At 40.7% G+C, this 18,417-nt stretch overlaps 1 protein-coding gene across 4 annotated transcripts in view; it reads left to right on the top strand.

The window, feature by feature from the left end:
• Positions 1-18,417, top strand: part of LOC117172814 (ATP-binding cassette sub-family E member 1) — a 121,147-nt gene that overhangs the window by 10,685 nt on the left and 92,045 nt on the right. For all 4 annotated transcript variants that reach the window (XR_004467061.1, XM_033361055.1, XM_033361056.1 and 1 more), the window contains exons 2-4: positions 11,619-11,855; positions 11,941-12,156; positions 12,985-13,192. Coding sequence is in view for 3 of the 4 variants with exons in the window: in XM_033361055.1 (XP_033216946.1) it covers positions 11,643-11,855; positions 11,941-12,156; positions 12,985-13,192 (637 nt within the window). In the remaining variant the exon portion in view is untranslated. The remainder of the gene's footprint in view (positions 1-11,618; positions 11,856-11,940; positions 12,157-12,984; positions 13,193-18,417) is intronic.

The raw sequence follows: 18,417 nt of genomic DNA, 5'->3' as shown, positions 1-18,417 counted from the left end.
TCCTTCTCCGCCTCTTTCCGTCGCTTCCTCGCGGTCACATGTTTAGGGGGTCGGTTCCGTTTCTCAGGGCCAGAGGAATCCTCGCTTTCCCCCTCCCCTTGATGGACTGGCCGGAGTGTCTACTCAAGGTTGAGTCCCGTCGACTTGGCCCTGCCTCTGCGTGGCGTGTTTGCAGCGGGTCTCTGATCATCCAAGTCGGTTCCATCGTGTTTGAGCTATCTCAAGGCTGCCCTTGACCGGTTTCTCCCGGTTCTTCGACCCTTCGACGCAGGCTATTATACGGCTTTGGTTCCCTACCCAAATTGAAATATGCCGGACTAACACCCGTGATGCTATGCGCAGCCATATTATAGGCGAACCGAAAATCTTTGAGGTACACTTCCCACTGTCGATGGTCTTAGGCTATAAACGCTTAGATAATTGTTTTGAGGGGGTTTTCACAGGGTCGGCCTGCGGATGATACACCGGAGTAAACGAGTCTCGGACTCCATATGTCTCGGTCAACCTCTGAAACGCTTAGTTACCGTAGTTTATTCCGTTATCCGACGCAAGAACTTCCGGTGCACCCCATCGGTTCAAAATGGTGTCCTCAAAAGCTTTGATAATGGTCGCGGATTTCGCGCATCTCATGGGTGCTAATTCTACCCACTTGGTCTAAAGGTCTTCGAATACCACTTGGATGTTCGAAGCCTGCAGCTGTCTTTGGCCACGGGCCCATTACGTCGGTGGCCACTACCGTCCAAGGCTGTTGGACCACCCTACAACCCATTAGACCCGCTGCAGTACTTTGATCAGCCTTGATTCGCTGATATGTGTCGCACGCTCGCACTCATAAATAAATGTCCCGATACATACCGGGCCAGTAGTACTGGACCGAGGCTGTTCGGTACGTTTTGTCCATTCTCAGGTACGCGGCTTGTGGGTCATTGTGCACCTTGTCGCAAACTTCCTGCCTTCTCTCAGTTGGTACTACCAACTTCCAAGCTTCTAGGTCTTCGATAACCGGATATATCAACGGATTCGGACGGTATCGATAAAGCATTCCATCCACTATCTTCCACCCATGGATTTTTCTAGAGGTCTCTTATACCTCGTGCAGTCGCTTACGATACCACTCATCCTCCACCGGCTCCATGGCACCTATGGGGATTGCTACTTCCTCCTCGTACATCCGACAAAGAGCGTCAGGCACGTGGTGCAAAGCTCCTTTTCGGTGTGCGACCTCAAAATCGTATTTGAGGAGGTCTTGTGCCCATCCGGCCAAGCGGCCTGTTGGATTATGAAGGTTGTGTAACCATCGCAACGAACTGTGGTCGGTGATCACTGTGAAGCAGAAACCCTCAAGATATTGTCGGAATTTCCTAACCGACCAGATCACGGCCAAACACTCTTTTTCCGTGATTGAGTATTTTCTTTCCGCGTCCGACATCGTCCTACTCGTGAAACCTATTACCCTCTAAACGCCATCTTGCATCTGCGTCAAGACTGCTCCCAAACCAAAATCGCTTGCGTCGGTCTGGAGCACAAATGGGCCTTCGAAATCTGGGTGAGCCAAGATCGGTGCTGTCGCGATTTGTTCTTTTAACTTAGCGAATGCGTTTTCCTGTTCGGTGCCCCACTCCCATGGGACTTTCGTTCTAAGCAATTTGTTTTCGGACCACTACTACCGGACTGGACCATTCGCTCTTCGATGGCTCAACAATGCCTTCGGCTAACATTCGGTTCACTACATCTTGTATACTTTTCAACCCCTTCGGGGACACTCGATAATATCTCTGTTTTATCGGTGGGTGTCCACCGACGTCTATGCTCTGAGGCCGCAACACTGGTCTAATGTTGCCGGATTTTCATCCCTTCTCCACTTCCAACTCGGTACCTTTCTCGGTATAGTGGTGGACTAATACCAGGTTCGCTTGCTCCCATCGTGTACGATTCCGAATGTGTAGATGAAGTCCATACCCAAGAATACTTGTTCACCCATGCTTGGGCAATATGGATCTTCATCATTCGCGAAACACAATCAATTCGGTGTGTATGCTGGGTCGCTTGATACCTCTCTGCGATGACCAAGCCAATACCTTCCATAACTGTTCGGGATGCACCGCTATCGATTAGAGCAAGGACCTTAGGAGTATTACCAATTCGGGCAGTCGTAAAGACTCGCAAGCTAAACCCTCTGTCCTCCCTAGGGGGCTTCCTAACCTCTAATCGCAGTGGTAACGAAGGGCTTTCATCTGATGATGCTACCGAGGACTCCTTCGATTTGAGCAGGGTCAGAATCACCTGATTTTCTTGCCAGGGGTTCGGTTTTTCTCTAATTCTCGTTCTTGTATTAAGAACGATGGTATCCTCGATTTCTACCGTGCGCGTCATCGGGACCTGATTTGCCGAAGCCGACAGAGGTTCTAAGGGAGTCAGGTTCGTATTCGGAGCTATCCCCGCTACTGCCGGCTCCTCTAACTCCAGCCTGTTCTCTTCCGGTAAGCATCGGCCGTCCTGAGGGGTCAATTCGGGACTGGAGGAAGAAAGGTGTACCCTTACGCTTTCTTCCATTTTCGGTTTCCCGAACAGTTTTCGGGAAGATCGTATTCTTTCGTGATCACTTCCTCTTTGCAACAACTGCGACAATAATTGCGCTTCTGATTTTTCGGACAATCAATTTGGAAGTTACCCTTCTTTCGACTGTTCCAACATTTGACCTCTGAATCATCCCACTGTTTTCTAGAGGTGGATGATTCCGACTCCCCGGACCTAGGCTTACCCGCGGGCTCTTCTCTACTCGAGTTCGCACCTGATCTAGGCTTTTCGTTACTAATGGCTCCGATGAGCGTTTTAATCCGGTCAGCCAACTCCAAAGAGCTCTGTGAGTCTTTGCTATCAACTGAAGTCGGGGCGAAAGCGGGCACAGAACTGTTCTTTTTAGCCGGGGGCCCCTTCCTTTTGTACACGTATTCAGGAATCAGGGACTTTTCTGGGGGAGGTGGAGCCAGATTCTCGCCTAACGTGGATGCTACGCGTTCATATTCCGCCGCTAGGACCGCCAGGCCGTTATAGTTGTTAAATTCGTAACGCCTGATGGCCCTCCTAAAACCGGATCTAAGATTCGCGTATAACCGGTTTATTTGGATCTTGAGATCCATTGGCCTAGTCGAGAGCTGATATAGGTTATAAATGCAGGTCAGGTAGTCCGCTAACAGTTCATCTTGGCCTTGTCTGCGTGAGAGGATCTGTTTTTCCAGCCTTTCTTGGTAGAAAGTATCCCCAAAGCGGGCCTGAAAGTGCCGCTTGCACTTGTCCCACGTGCTCCATCTTAATCTGTTCTGACGGAACCAGTGCCACGCAATGTCCTTTAAAAGGAAGGGCATAGCTACTAACAACTCCTCGTCCGCGAGGAAAGAGGCGGCTCTGCCCTCTTTGACCCTCCACAAGAAGTTGTCTACGCTTGAGCCCAAGCGCGTCTTGCTGCGCATAGCCCCTATATATCGGTCTTTCATCCCATTCGTGGGAGTACCTGTTCTGCATCTCACAATTCTACTCCCTATACTGTTGCCATGGCTCCTGATATGGCTCACGTTGGCCCTGTCCGCCCGTTTGGACATAACTTGTATCTTGGGCCGAAATAAATTTAGCGCTTTGGTATGGTCTTGGGGACTCACACCACCCATACCCTGTGTCGTACGGCCTACTCTTGTTTTCTCTTCTATCTGGGAAATCCCGGGGCCCGTACGTATCGTAATTATCGGATCCGCACCTAATTGTCCCTAGTCCCTCATGCCAAGTTCTTCTCCCCTTGCTAAAGTCTGGTTCATCTGGAGGAAGAGGCTCAACGCTGGGTAGTGCTAGGTGGTCCGGACCGTTCGATGCCCTTCACTTTCCCATGGCCTTTGCTCGCGGTGCTCATATGCAGCATATTCTCGTGGACCAGGCTCGTGATAAATCCTCTGGGTACCGGTAAACCTCTGTTTCTATATTCCGGCCCCTGTTTTCGGTCTCGCAGTGTTGAGTGGTTATATTGAGTAGGGCTTGCTGGCTCGGGCTGTACCACTCGCTCTGCGAGCGCGTGTCCCTGGTAACCGCGGTGGTAAAAATTGGCTGTGAGGTCCTTACTAGAGGGCGTTTACGGTTAGTGGATAGTAGGTCGCCTGACCCGTAGGTCCACTTACCCAGAGGGTCATAATGCTCCGGCTTAGCGGTACTGACGCTTGGTTTTCCCGGTTTCGTGTCGATAGGCCCTGAGCCCTACAGTGGCCCTCAGTGGCCCTAGTGGGTGGTACCATGGCCCGCTCACCCCCCCCCCTTTACATGTCTCTGCTGTGAACGGGGGTTGGTAATAACGCACCTCTTGAAGCTTGGTCACCCTCCATCCCTGGCTAATCTCGGTGCCCATGGGGGGTAGCTTCCAACATGGTGAACGGTTGGTGGAACCCGATTCGCTGTTTTGTAACTTCCAGGGGACCTCGCGCCGTCTCGTCAGTCCCTTCATTCGATGCTTCCCGCTCTTCTGGGACCTCATCCTCTAGGTACCAGGGTACCGCCTGGTTACTGCGTCATTACTGCTCCCAGATTGGCCCTAGATTGCCTATCCTGTACCTCGATCGATATTTCCGACGTAGTCCCTACCGTTCCCGGTGGTACGCTAATATCCGGGTTCTCCAGTAAATCGAGGTCTTCTCGAATACCGGCGGCCACTCGAAAATACCGAAAGAATTCCGAAAATCCCGAAAAATTTCGAAGCTTCGGAGAATCTCTTAAAAAATAGAAAATATCCAACAAATAAATATAAGAACAATAACCTTAAAAAAAACATACAAGAAAATAGGGGACCTCTCTTTGGAATTCCTGTATCTTCACGCCGATGATAAGGACGATTAGTTTAACAGAATATTTCGGGTACAATCGTTGCAACTTCCTCATGAGGTCTCTATGCCTCTCGTTCGTTTCATTCACATTGGCTATGATGTTTTTGTCAACTGGTGCCGAAAATTCGATGACGAACATGGTTCGCTTCTCGAAGTCAAGAAGAACCATGTCAGGGCTCGAGTGTGCAGCAGAAAAAATTGTCGAGAATATAAAGTTCCAGTATATGCGGCACTTCCCATTCTCGACAGTTCACTCGATTTTCCTAGGAGCACTTCGAGGAGCGATATTAAAGTTAATGCCGTAAGAGTGACAGAGATGGTAATAAAGCACTCTTAGTGCCGCATTATGCCTTTGAATGTAGTTCGTTCCCGCATGAGTTGGACAACTAGATAGTATGTGAGCTAAATGCTCGGGGTGTGCATGGCACGCCCTGCAGCTATCATCGGGAACGTCTTAGCTCAAAATATGGCAACGGTATGTTAAGGTGGAAATGACACCGTCTTGGCTTGCCAGAATGAAACCCTTCGTACCAGACTTTAATCCGGGGAATTTAAGGAAAGCAAAAGTTAGCTCACACGAGATTGACTGATCCTCCACATTTCTGTGGAAGATACCGTACATCTTCTTATCGAGGAGCTGCCCATGAAAGTTTTTCTCCCATTCTTTCTTAATCCGCGCGAACTTTCGAACCTTGGTTGTAAAATTCCTGCCAGATGTGATGTAGTCAACCACACTTTGAATGCGGGACGCGTACTGTCTTGCACAGCATATCTTTATGGCAACTTGATGTATTCGTCTTTTGGTCTTATGGTCAACCGTTGGTTTTGTTTTACGGTTCGCATCGGTCAAAGCTCTCGCTGCATTATACACATAATAATTGATAGCTCAGAGGTCGGATTCTTCGGAAAAATGTCCACGAAGCTCATCATCCATTTCAGCCAGATCTTTAGGCTTGAGAGAAACCTTGGTGTTGATGTTTCTATGGGTCGTAAAGCATCTCTCTTCCTCTATTGGATGCCTGACCGCGGTTGGGCTTAGTGTCGCCTCTCTTTCTCTGTTGCTGGCTTGTTCTAGCTGTGGTAGAGTAAGCGTTCCGCTTACATAGCCCCTTTTTTGGAGTAGTTCGGCATAGTTTTGCAGACGTTGATGTGAAAGGTGCGGTAGCTCCGGGTGTTTCTCGCACCACATAGCATGCAGCCTTGCCATGTAACCCCGTTCAGGGGTCACACTCGCATCGTAGCACTCTAGCAACTCGTGATTCAGTCGCTCCGTCCACCTAAAGGTCCCGAGATTCCGCCGATTCATCGCATTGAATTTATCTTCATTGGCTCCCCCAGCTCTAGAGTGGTTGGCATTGTTGGCCGGCCCATTATTGGGAGCCCTGCGCGTTCTGTTGTTTTGAACCGCACTTACTACAACTATGTTTGGTGTTGCCATGGTTGTTCCCACGAGAAGCTAGAGAAAGGGGTTCTTCCATCCTTGTAGAGCCCCGCATGCAAGGATAAGGCTGCGTACTCTAAAAGGTCGCCCGGTATCCCAGAGTCACCGTTCTAGACACCTCACCCAGGTGCCATTCAGCTTTCGGCACGGTTTTCACACCTCCGCTTGGGGGTTAATTCCTTCGGGACCACCTCTGGACAATTATCTGCGACTGCCTATTTATTTTTGTAACCATATTCAGCAGAAACCCTCTATCGGCAACCCGAGGACGCCTTCGGTGGCTTTGTCATAGGCCCTTCGGTTTGATTCTAGAGGCTTAAAAAAAAAATATGTATTTATATATATCGTGCCTGCTTTGATTCTTCCGTAATAAGTTACTCAATTTTCATCTTGCATTACTATTTTTGTTCGTAAATTTCAATTCTTTATATATACCATATTCAATCTGTCGCGCAAGTGACGTTTTTGTGTGCCCGTGTAATAGATTTCCTTCCTTGGAGTTCGTCAATAGAGCTGATGAACACAATAAAAAATTGGTACTTAATTAAAGTGATGCGACTGAAGGAACCAGAGACACGTGCGAAACATACATGCGAATTTTTATACTTTGCATTAAAAAGTATTCACTCTCTTTAAGGTCATCCGCGTCAAATGCGACTATTAAATCAAGTTCTTCAAAGGAAAAAATATAGTTTTTCACTGTTTAAATATTTAATTAATTCTTAAACTATAGATAGATAAGCCTTGATTTTCAGGCTGCTGGCCTTAAAAAATTGGCCTGCTTTTACTTCCATTTCTTACATCTCTAAACCGCTCGCTTTTATAGCCTAGCCTTCCTCGCTTCGCCTCGTCTCGATCGCATGCCGCTACTTTCTCGCTTTGCCTCGCATCGTCAGCCTCTTTCCCTGCGTCAAACACTTAATACTTATCTACTATTTACAATATTTACAATTTTATTAAATCTAGTTCCTCTCCTATTTACAATCTTGTCTTCTCCATTCCTCTTCCTCCTTCCTTCTCTTTTTCTTCATCTTACCCAGAATCCCCTTTATCCATGCGGTGCACACGAATTGAGATAATGGTCAGGGTTTGACGTGAGCGTTGGGGGCCTCCTTTTATTTTCCGCCCGATTTGAGCTAAGCATACCTGTCTCCTAATCACTTAGCTCTATTTTTGAAAATTGTATTTAGTTACTTCTCAGATCTTGAAGAGTGTACGACTATATATTATTGCAAACTTCTGAAAAATGATCTTAAAGTCGTGTACAGTGAGAAAGGAAAAGTGTTGTTTCTTTTCAATAGTTACAAGTACAAAGGAATGAGTGCACATAAATCCACAGGAGAAAGAATTGGCGATGCACAAAGAATAGTTGATTAGCACGTCTATACACCGTAGGGACTGGTCCAATTTTTTCAAGAAAAATAGGTGATCATCGACACGAAGCTTATGATGACAAAACCCTGACTAGACATACCATAGGAAACAGCGTCAAGAAGAAAATTGATGGAAAATTTTTGTGACAGGCCGTCCAAAATCATTCATCAAGAGTTGGATGCAAACTCAGTCCAATTACTAACAAGAAAGGATGTAAGACTGCTTAGGAATAACATCTCCTATACAAAGATGACAAAAATGCCAAATCTGCCACAATCAACAGGTGACGTACATGACTACTTGGAGGCTTCTGAAAAAACTGACAAAATCTTAAATATGTTCTAAATACGGGTACATTTATTCGGATTGAAAATAATTAAATAGCGAGTCCGATTGAATCGGATTGAAGTTGATATTCTTTCAAGAACTGAAAATGATTGAAAAAACTTTTTAGATGAACCCCGGATTCACTGGACAGATTAAAACTTGCTTGGGATGAGTCTTGGATTCTGGCGGATTGGGCATCGGATTGAAAAAGAAAGAACATTTGTTTCCAATTTGTGTGTAATTCATTTAGATTGGTTTCGGATTCACATTCGGATTCGGATTCGATGAGAAATTTGTTCTACATTTTTAAACTATACAATAATCTTTATTCCAAATCTTTAAATCTTTATTTTAAAACGGATATCCTTGGGCGAGATCCTGCTGCTTGCGATGTACTCTCCAAGGTGACGGGAAAGTCCACGACTTCCTGGACTACCGTCGTGAGGGAGGGTTCGTGTACCCTCTTCTTGTTAGGCTCCGCACTTTTTGACGGTAGGCTGGAGATTTCCCTGAGGGTATTCTTAGGAGGCTGCTTTGTTATGACCGGTGAGAAATATACCAGCTTAAATGGTGAAAATTCGATGGGCTTGGAGGCGAAATCTGGATGGGAGAGGCACTCAGCTCTAGTAGGCGCTCTTTTCCTAAAGGGTGAATATCTTCAATCCCTATAGTTGGGCTCCGCAATTCGAAAGGCGGCAGAATTGTCTCCTTGGGCAAAAGATCGGTGCCTAGATCCCGAAACACTTTCTCGATAGAAATGGGCTTCTCGTTCTCCAAGGTTGAAATATCTGCCGGCGAAGAGTATCTCTCCAGGTCTGGTAGAACCTGACCAAGCTGTTGGGGGAGGTTGAGCTCCTCAAGAACCTCTTCCAGAGAGACGGCTTGGTCGGTGGTTTCGGGCACGTTCTGTAGCGAAGGTTGGTTGGCTGGGAGCCCTTTGGCTCGCTACCGGCCATCTCCGTGATTCCTCTTCTTCCGTGGGGGGGGGGGGGCATCTGAATACAAAAGTTATTTCCTGGTGGTGGTCATCTTTTCCATCATGATGACTGGAACGGGAGGAAAGATCCCTGATCTTGTGTGTGGAAGAAGAGGGATGGGGACAACTAGGTTCACAGATCCTCTTGATAGAGGAATGAGACGTAGGAGAGAAATTCTCGATGCTGCTGACAGAGGATCGAAAGAGTAATAAAAAATCCCTGATCCTCTTGACAGAGGGCCGAGTAGTAAGAGGGGGAAAATCCCCGATCCTCTTTGACAGATGACCAAGAAGTAAGCGGACAAATTCCAGATTCTTTTAATAGAGGACCGAGAGATAAAAGAAGAAATTCCCAGATCCCCTTAACACAGGACTAAGAGAGTGGAATAAGATATAAAAAAAAGAGAGCAAACTTATATAAGGCTAGAGAGCAGAATTATAATAAGTGCGTTATGTAATATCCTTTTCGGCGGAAAAAATAACTTGCTAATTTGACTATAGCCTAAGGCTTCCTACATCTCAATTTGAAGTTGAATTCCGTTTTATCCTTCTTTACTTTCACATCGGGAAACGAAAATAATTCGTAGTCGTTTCTAGACAAAAAAATATTAATAAGCTAAGTTTAGGTTTTCGAAAAATTAATAGTTGAGGTTAGATTTGCGGGCTTCACCGCCAGAAAAAATGTATTCCATCGTATCACAGTATCGTAGCCCAACAGGTAACTTACGAACACAGATCGAGCGCGAAGTTCTCGTCTCCTTTTCACAAGAAATCACCGCTTGCTACGAGCGAATGCCTCAGCTGGCGCGCGAAAATTAAAATGAACTAAAAATTAAACGATTGTAAATGGGTAATCAACCATAGTTAAAATAGCAGCGTTCTGCCGTTGGTCTGTTTTAGTATAGTTGGGAGCCGTTGTTTTGAGGAGTGTAACAGAAAATAATTTCATAGAAATGTAATTGTGTAACAGGTTGAATTTGTAGTTTGTATGAACTGTGCTTGGTGTTTAATTATAGGTTACTGGACTGATTGAGAAGGGTCACAGAGGATGAAAAATTTGTGTTGTGTCCAAGATCCTCATCCATATGTTTTAGGCTACGGACGCCATGTTGGAAAATGTTAAATGAAAAGAGTTTTTTGAAGAAAAAAAACTTCGGATCTCGTCAAGTTTCAAACAAATTAATTTTAAAATTGAGGGGATGGTGGTGGTATGCTGCGAGTTGTATAAAATCCATATTGCTGACGGGGGTGTGGGCGATTACCTCTGTCTATTGTTACTGTACCGTTTGTAATTTTTTACTCACTTCACAAAGTTTCAAGACTGGTCTCAGAACAAAGAATGTATTAAAAGTTTTTGTATAGCTAACTAACAGTCTTCGAAATATGACCCTTGAGCATCAACATACCGCTGCCAGCGTTGTCTCCATTGCACATAGGCTCCCTAGAACTCTTCGCGCGGAAGGTTGTCAGGGAACCTCGCCCAAGCTGTCGTTGTTGTAAAGAACCCAATTCTCTTTGACCACCGGTCGGACGCAGCAGACTCGATTTTTTAACCGACGGAGCACTTCAGCGTAAAACTGACCCTACAGCCCCGACCTAACTCCCAGTCACTTCTTTTTATTTCCCCATATCAAGAGAGACCGGAAAGGGAAGCGATTCAATACGATTCCAGCGGTCCAGGCTGCTTCGACGAGGTGTCTTGACAACCTTCCGCGCGAAGAGTTCCAGGGAGCCTATGAGCAATGGAAGCTACGCTGGCAGCGGTGGGTTGATGATCAAGGGTCATGTTTCGAAGACTTTTAGTTAGCTATACAAAAATGAAAATTGTACAGTTAATCGATCTTTATTTCGAAACTTTTATTAATATGAGTAACAACATTAAAAACCTTTTTCGTTCACTGCATGTGTGTAAAAAGAAATGCTACTCTTGGATAATTTTTATCCGAGAAAGTGTGTTTCGTTTGGACTGACTATTCTGGAGGGTAGTAGGAGAGGCGATTGAGATTGATAATTGTGTGTTCTTTGCTCTTTCAGTGGACCTGCCGGCCCTATAGGAAGTTAATTACCCCAAAGTAAAGCTGATATTGCTCTCATTTCATATGTAAACACTTTTGGGGGAAAACCCTTTAAAAAAATTCGTCGCTTACTTTACGGGCTGTAAAAATACGATATTCCAACTGACCAGGTTGCTTACGCTGTAGTGCTCCGGGTTTGTAGCCGGAAGATTGTGGGCTCGATTCTTACTGCGTGCATTTTTTTTAGAATTGTTTGTTGCTTTTGAAGCATTAAAAGGTTTATATATTCAGTTCATTTACAATTTTTTTTTAGTATGCAAAAAGAAACGACTTAATTCCTCTTTTTTTAATGTATTATACCTCACGTCTGCTCTAATGTATGTCACCGTGGTATTTTGCTGGCGTCTATTAAAGCGGATTATTTATTTCAAGCCTTACATAAATAATATAATTTTTTCTTGAAAGAACATCTTCAAAACAGTCGCATAGGGATCCCCAGTAGGGGGGATAGATTCACCCCATCAGTTCTCCCAGGGGAATTTAAAGAAACTTCTACTTGGGTTATAATATAATTTATTATTTAATAATTTGTTTAAAACGAATTAAACTGAATATTTTTTTCACAGATATAAGCTCCAATAAATAGCACTATGCCGCCAAAAAGGGGAATGGAGGAGACAGATCGCTTAACAAGAATTGCGATAGTTAATTCTGATAAATGCAAACCGAAACGTTGTAGACAAGAATGCAAGCGTTCTTGTCCTGTGGTACGAATGGGAAAGCTCTGTATCGAAGTGACACCTAATACTAAAATAGCTTCAATTTCCGAAGAATTATGCATAGGATGTGGTATTTGTGTAAAAGTAATATTTTACGTTTTTACATTTAAACACTTCACATATTTAGAACTTAGATTTTAGATTCGTTTTATTATCATATTTTTTCTAGAAATGTCCATTTGAAGCTATATCAATTATAAATCTTCCAAGTAATTTGGAAAAGGAAACAACTCATCGGTATTCCAAAAATTCTTTTAAGTTACACAGACTTCCAATACCTCGACCTGGTGAAGTTCTTGGTTTAGTTGGTACGAATGGAATTGGAAAATCTACAGCTCTTAAAATTTTGGCTGGAAAGCAAAAGCCAAATTTAGGCCAATTTACTGTATGTATAAAATAACCATAGGTACTTTTACTAAAATATTAATAGTTTGCTTACACAATTCATATAATGGAACCTTTGTCAAAGCTGCCGTACACGTTAAAAAGACAGTTATGTCTGTTCTACTTCGTACGGAGAAAATCAACGAGAAAGATTTTGTCGCGGAAAAGTATTATGGAATTATTTTTTTATAAATTTTTCAACGCCATTCATACAGATTGATGAATATTTGCCTCATTCTGTAAAAAAAACATTTATTGGGCATATTTAAATAAATTTAGATTACCTACTCTTAAACGTGCCGTATGTTCACATGTTTTTCATTGAGAAATCGAACTTCCTAAATTTAGAAGGGAGATCTAGGGGTGGGCGATACCGAATGAATTCCTTGTTTCTTGCAGCCGATACTCACAAAGTTGATGTATCAGGGTGTCGGTACCGTGACTGACCTTACTTCCTCTACTAAAAGTATCTATATAAATCTTTGTTGAATTCTGTACCCGGATTAGAATCGAAGTTTTCAAAGTATCGATACTTAGAAAACAATATTTTTTTCAGTATCTCAAATCTATAGGAGAGGTTATATTAAATTTTGGGCTAAAATCTTTTTCTGTTCTTAGGCCAATTTTAAAGTCGATTTTATAACAATCGTTATTAATCAAAATGTCATGTGGGAGTACAATGTCGGAAAATAAGTTCCATTTAAATGTGAAATTTTCTGGGCTTTAAAAAAAAAGTGTTAATTTTCTTTACCTTTAATTTCGTAATAAATGCAAAAAAATTCACTTGTATATTCAATTAATCAATACTAAAAGCATTTTTTTAAAACAGAATCCACCTGATTGGACAGAAATTTTAAGCCACTTCAGGGGCAGCGAATTACAAAATTATTTCACGAAAATTCTAGAAGATGATTTAAAAGCTCTTATAAAACCACAATATGTCGATCAAATTCCGAAAGCTGTTAGAGGAACTGTTCAACAATTGCTGGACAAGAAAGATGAATCGAAAAATCAAATAGAAATTTGCAGAATGCTCGGTAAGAAAAATGTAGAAAAGTATGACTTTATAATAGATGTATAAGAGTTTGAGAATATTTTTTGTATTTTCACTTCAAATTTTAACTTTAAAAATTTGTGTATACTGCTACAAAATTTAAATAGCATTATTAATCCAGTATTTATAATATAGAAGCAATTACGCATCGATAATTGTAGAGGTACATCGAAGAGCGTGAAAATTTAGGTGAAATTTCTTGAAATTGATTTTACCGGAAAAAGTTTGAAACAAAAGTTGGTCCACTCCTAGAAATGCATATTTTCATTATTAAATCATTTTTTGATAAAATTGATACATTTGGCGAAAACATCAATGAAATAAATACCATAGCAATATTATCATTTGGATAAAAAATTTCTTCACCATGTTGGAGTATACCTGTAAAGGAGTAACTTTTCTCTTCTAAAGATTTTCGACAAAATGACTTCTAAAGTAAAACGGCTTTTTATTGTTATGGTATATATTTAACGATGCTTTCTCCAATTATATCAATTTTATCAAAAAATGATAGTGATAAAAATATTCATTTCTGAGAGTCGGCCAACTTTTGTTTAAAACTTTTTCCTGTAAAATCAAATTTTAAGAAATTTCACCTGAATTTTCGGCGACCGCTAAACGTATTCACTCCGACCTTTTAGGCACCCATTTTTATGATCCTCATCATAAGACCAACATCTCAGTTAAAAATTGGCCTTATGTGTATCACTTTGCCATTTATGTTGTGGGCTTTCGGTCTATGAGATTTATAATCGCGGAAGAGACGAATTGATATGCAAGCTCTTATGCATATGCATGATCTTACGTATGGCGATGTCAAGGGCCTTAAACTCGTTCTTTATCCATTTAACCACCCCAAAACAAGTAGAGTAGAACCGGAACGGCGAGCATGTTAGTCGCAGATACCTTGTTCAACGCCAACAGATTTGAAAACCAAATCTTCCGAAGAAGATGCTTGTATCTGCTGCAGAAAGACTGTTCCACTGATGCTGCGTCCTGCATGCGACTTTGAGGCACGCCCATGTATGTATAGGTCTCTCCAGTGTCAAGATGTTTAATAACACTTATATCCACACGCTCAGGGCCCTTGAGGATACTAATAGTCTTTCCTTTCTTCAGGTGAATTTTTGCACACTTGTTCAATGCAAATTCCATACCAATCTCTGCTGTGTACTGATTGACGATATTTAAAGCACTCTAAGTTTGTTTGATCAGAAGTATAGATATTTAGGTCATGCATATGAAATACATGCGCGATACTTGATGTAAAAAAGCAGAGGACTGATGGTGGCGCCCTGAAAGGCGACCCTATGGAAGGCGAGGTTGTTCGTTGTCAGTCGATGAACCTTCAAGCTTTCCAACAGACAATTGATAAGTCTATGAGAGGTAGAATCGAAAGCTTTCCAGTAGTCAATCTAGGCCATTGACAGGACGCGCTGATGGGTTGCTGCGTCTTTGCAGACACACTTGTCAATTAGCAGGTTCTTTCGGCATCCTGCTACACCTTTTTTCTAGCCACGTTGTTTGCACATCTCTCTTTAAACAGGCTCAATGCTTCGGGCGATCATGTTATTAGTACAGCTGTAAAGATATTATACAGTGTGTTCAAACAAGTTACTGGTTGTGTAAAAGTTGTATTAGTCTTTCTTGAAATCTTTTAGATTCTGATTCCTATCTTTTTAAAAAATTATTTCTCTTTGCGTCATTAAATTCAGAATGATCAAGAGTTCACTCGGAGTGTTTGTCCCTCAGAATCTGTACCCTAACTTAGCTTAATTTGCCTCAATATACCTGTAATACAGTCGTCTGTCATGGTCTTTGTTAGTGTCGATTTTTATTTTTGTGTATGTATTTTTAATGTTGTGAGATCGTATGTCCGTTCACATTATATATTATAACTATTTCTAGTAATCGGACATGTTTTCGAGTTCCTTGGAAAACTCGTCTAACGCAACATTTAATGTAATGTATTCATCACAATCGAAAAATTTCTTCGATTCCTTTGTTGTCCTAGTAATATCGCTTTTTTAAGCTTCTGAGTCGTTGCTTTTCTCCGCTTCCATGTGAGGCACTGAAATTTCCAATACTTTCTTGAAACTTTGCTTTTTTCCTACCCAACCCCCTTTCTCACAATAGAATCCTGAACACTGTGAGGTGGTGTGGTAATTTATATACAGGGCTGATTTTGCACCACAGTATATGTCATGTAATACACATTATTCCGTCGGAATTTGCCTCGCGTAAAAGCGACATTTCAACGCTTTTATCTTAACTTCCCTATTGTCCAATTAACTCTTCTGGTTTTAGTTTAGTTTCCTTTATTAATTTATCCAATAATTTTCTTGTTTGACTCTTGACATTGTTGGACATATCTTCTTTCTTTAGTATAACTTCTTCATTGATTTCAAATTTTAATCGTCTTCTTAAGTTGTAATAATTTGCTTGTTTTTCATTAGCTTCATCTACATTTTTCTGGACTTTTTCTTTAATTATTTGTAATTTTCTAACCTTATCTGTACGTTTATCGGTTGCCTGTAACTCTACTTCCTCTGTTTCTTCTAGTTCTCTTTTTAATGACTGTAAATGTTGTAGTTCTCTACCTAAATTAAGGAAATTTGTCGTATATTACGTTTATGTAAGAAAACATGTATTCATCGCGAACTGAAAATTTTTAATATTTTCATCCCATTTTTTATGATCTTTATCTATGTAGGCTCTAATTGTCGGTTTATCCATCTAATGCAACGTTCCATTGGGTTTTCTGTGGATAATACCGTGGTTTTGCAGAGGGTCTTATCCCCAACTTTTGAGTTAAATCTCGTATTGCTTTACTTACAAATTGTTTCCCGTTATATGTGTGTAAAATTCTAGATGCTCCCCATCGCAATATTAACTTTTTGTGAAATTCTGATTTGTTCTGATTGTTGTTGCGTTTGATTTTTTATCGGTATTATTTCCACCTACTTTGTAAATAGATCCATAAACACCAGTAAATACTGATTTCCGGCTTTCGTTATTGGCAATTGACCCATTACATCCGAGCTTGATGGTTCAATAATTCCCTCTTCTAATATTCTGGCTATTTCCGCGTTTGTTTTCCCTTAATTTTTTAACTTAGATTATAGTGTCGCTGTTTAATCGGACTATGATTTTCTACATCTATAATATTTTTGGTCATTTTTGTTGGTTTTAATTCCTTTGTTCTGATGTGGATATTTCAATTTTTGTGTCTTTCGGGTTTCTTTTTGTAATATTATTTTTAAATATCGCTCTGTTTTTAAAATTATTCCAACTTCTTCTGTTATTTAATTCTGCCATTTCGTCAACCATTTGATCATTCCTTTTATTTTCTGCCGAAGTTTTCATTTTCTGGTTATAAAATTATGTGATTTTTCTAATGATAGATTTTTCTGTTTTTAAATGCATTGCTTTCTTGATCTTGGTCAATGTTTTTATCAAAATTTTTACTCTTATTTTGTTGTTGATTGATGTGAATTTGTAATCCTGTTTAGTGTTTGTCTTTCTATATTTTGTCTTGTGTTAGTATCATTGTCTGTGTACGCTTCCCTGCCGTTGTATTCTCGATTTTCGTATTTTCTTTTTAATTATTAAAGAAATTCTCTTTCCTGAAGTTCTACTTGTAATCTTTCTGTTCTTTTATTCTGGATCTGTGTATGTTCAGTACCTGACTGTTTACAACTGAAATCAGCAGCGTGGTAGTGCAACTCTTACCCATCGGTTTTAAATTGAAATATGTTGTTAAGTATGAAAAATAGGTGAAGACGTGTTTTTTTATTTCTCTCTAAGATCAAAGTTGCGGAAGTTATGGCGATTTAAAAAACTTCAAAATCTGATGTCGCACAACAATTTTCAAATGATTCGTTTTTCTTAATTTTTCAATATTACATTCTCATCAGAGAAGGTATTAGATTTGTGTAAAATTCGACCCCCCCCCTCCCCTAGTTTTTGTCAAATGTCCACGTTTTGAGACCCCCTGAATCCGAAAAACAGGTTTTTACGAATGTGTCAGTATGTCTGCTTGTCTGTCTGCCTGTATGAATGTCTGCCTGTCCGTTTTGAGACCACTTTTTTCAAAATTCAGAAATTCTCTGTACGGTTATTCATAATATTCTAAAGGCGAACAAATTGATCCTAATGAGTTTTTTCAAAAAATCAAAAATTACCAGAGTTATAGCATTTACAAAATTTCAAAAAACACACGAAACTGAACATTTCAGGCCAAATAACGCATGATATGAAAAAAGTAAAGAGAAGAAAAATGTTGCTTTTTGAATGCCGTATAAGATTATCATAACAACTTTTTGAATTTTCTTAAAGAATCCAAAATTCAAATTTTGACAGCATACAAAATACTGAAAAATCCAAAAATTACATTTTTCGGCCAAACTATGCAAAATGCGGTCAAAGACGAATACACAAAAATTCTGATTTTGAAACAGATCTACAAATTTGCTATCAACCACTTTTTGATAGGATGCATAGTTTTGGCTTCTATTATGAAAAACGTCATTAAAAATTTAACTTTTCATGTTTTTGATGCTATTTTTTATGATTAAAACTAAAAACAGAACTATCAAAAAATTATTCATGACAAAGCATTTTTACATTCTCATCAGTGAAGGTATTAGATTTGCCCCCCCCCCCCAGTGTTTGTCAAAAGGTCCAATTTTTTAGACCCCTTGAATCTCAAAAACAGGTTTTTACGAATGTGTCTGTATGCCTGTTTGTCGTTATGTCTGTCTTCATGTCTGTCTCTCTGTCTGTCTATGAGCACGTTAACTTTGGAAAAAATTAATCTATCAGATTGGTTTTTGTTGCACTCTTTTAGTGTCCTAAGCTAAATTCCAAGTTCGTTAGCCAGCCATTTTGGATAAAAATTCAAAAAGTGAGCGCATAAAATAAAAAATTATTAGAGTTATAGCATTTAGAAAATAAAAAAAAGAACACACGAAAATGAACCTTTTAAGACAATTAACGGACGATATGACAAAATGGCAAGAGAAGAAAATGTTTTATTTCTAAATGCCCTAGAAGATTATCATAACAACTTTTTGGATTTTCTTGATAAATCAAAAATTCAACTTTTGACAGAATACAAAATAATGGAAAATTCAAAAGTTACATTTTTTCATGCAACATTTTCACATTATTACAAATATTCTCAAATATAATAATGCATTAATATAT

The sequence above is a fragment of the Belonocnema kinseyi genome, chromosome 5 (assembly GCF_010883055.1).
Source record: "Belonocnema kinseyi isolate 2016_QV_RU_SX_M_011 chromosome 5, B_treatae_v1, whole genome shotgun sequence".
Lineage (NCBI taxonomy): Eukaryota > Metazoa > Arthropoda > Insecta > Hymenoptera > Cynipidae > Belonocnema > Belonocnema kinseyi.
Note: the sequence above shows the minus strand (reverse complement) of the source record. Positions and strands in the feature narration are given on the sequence as shown.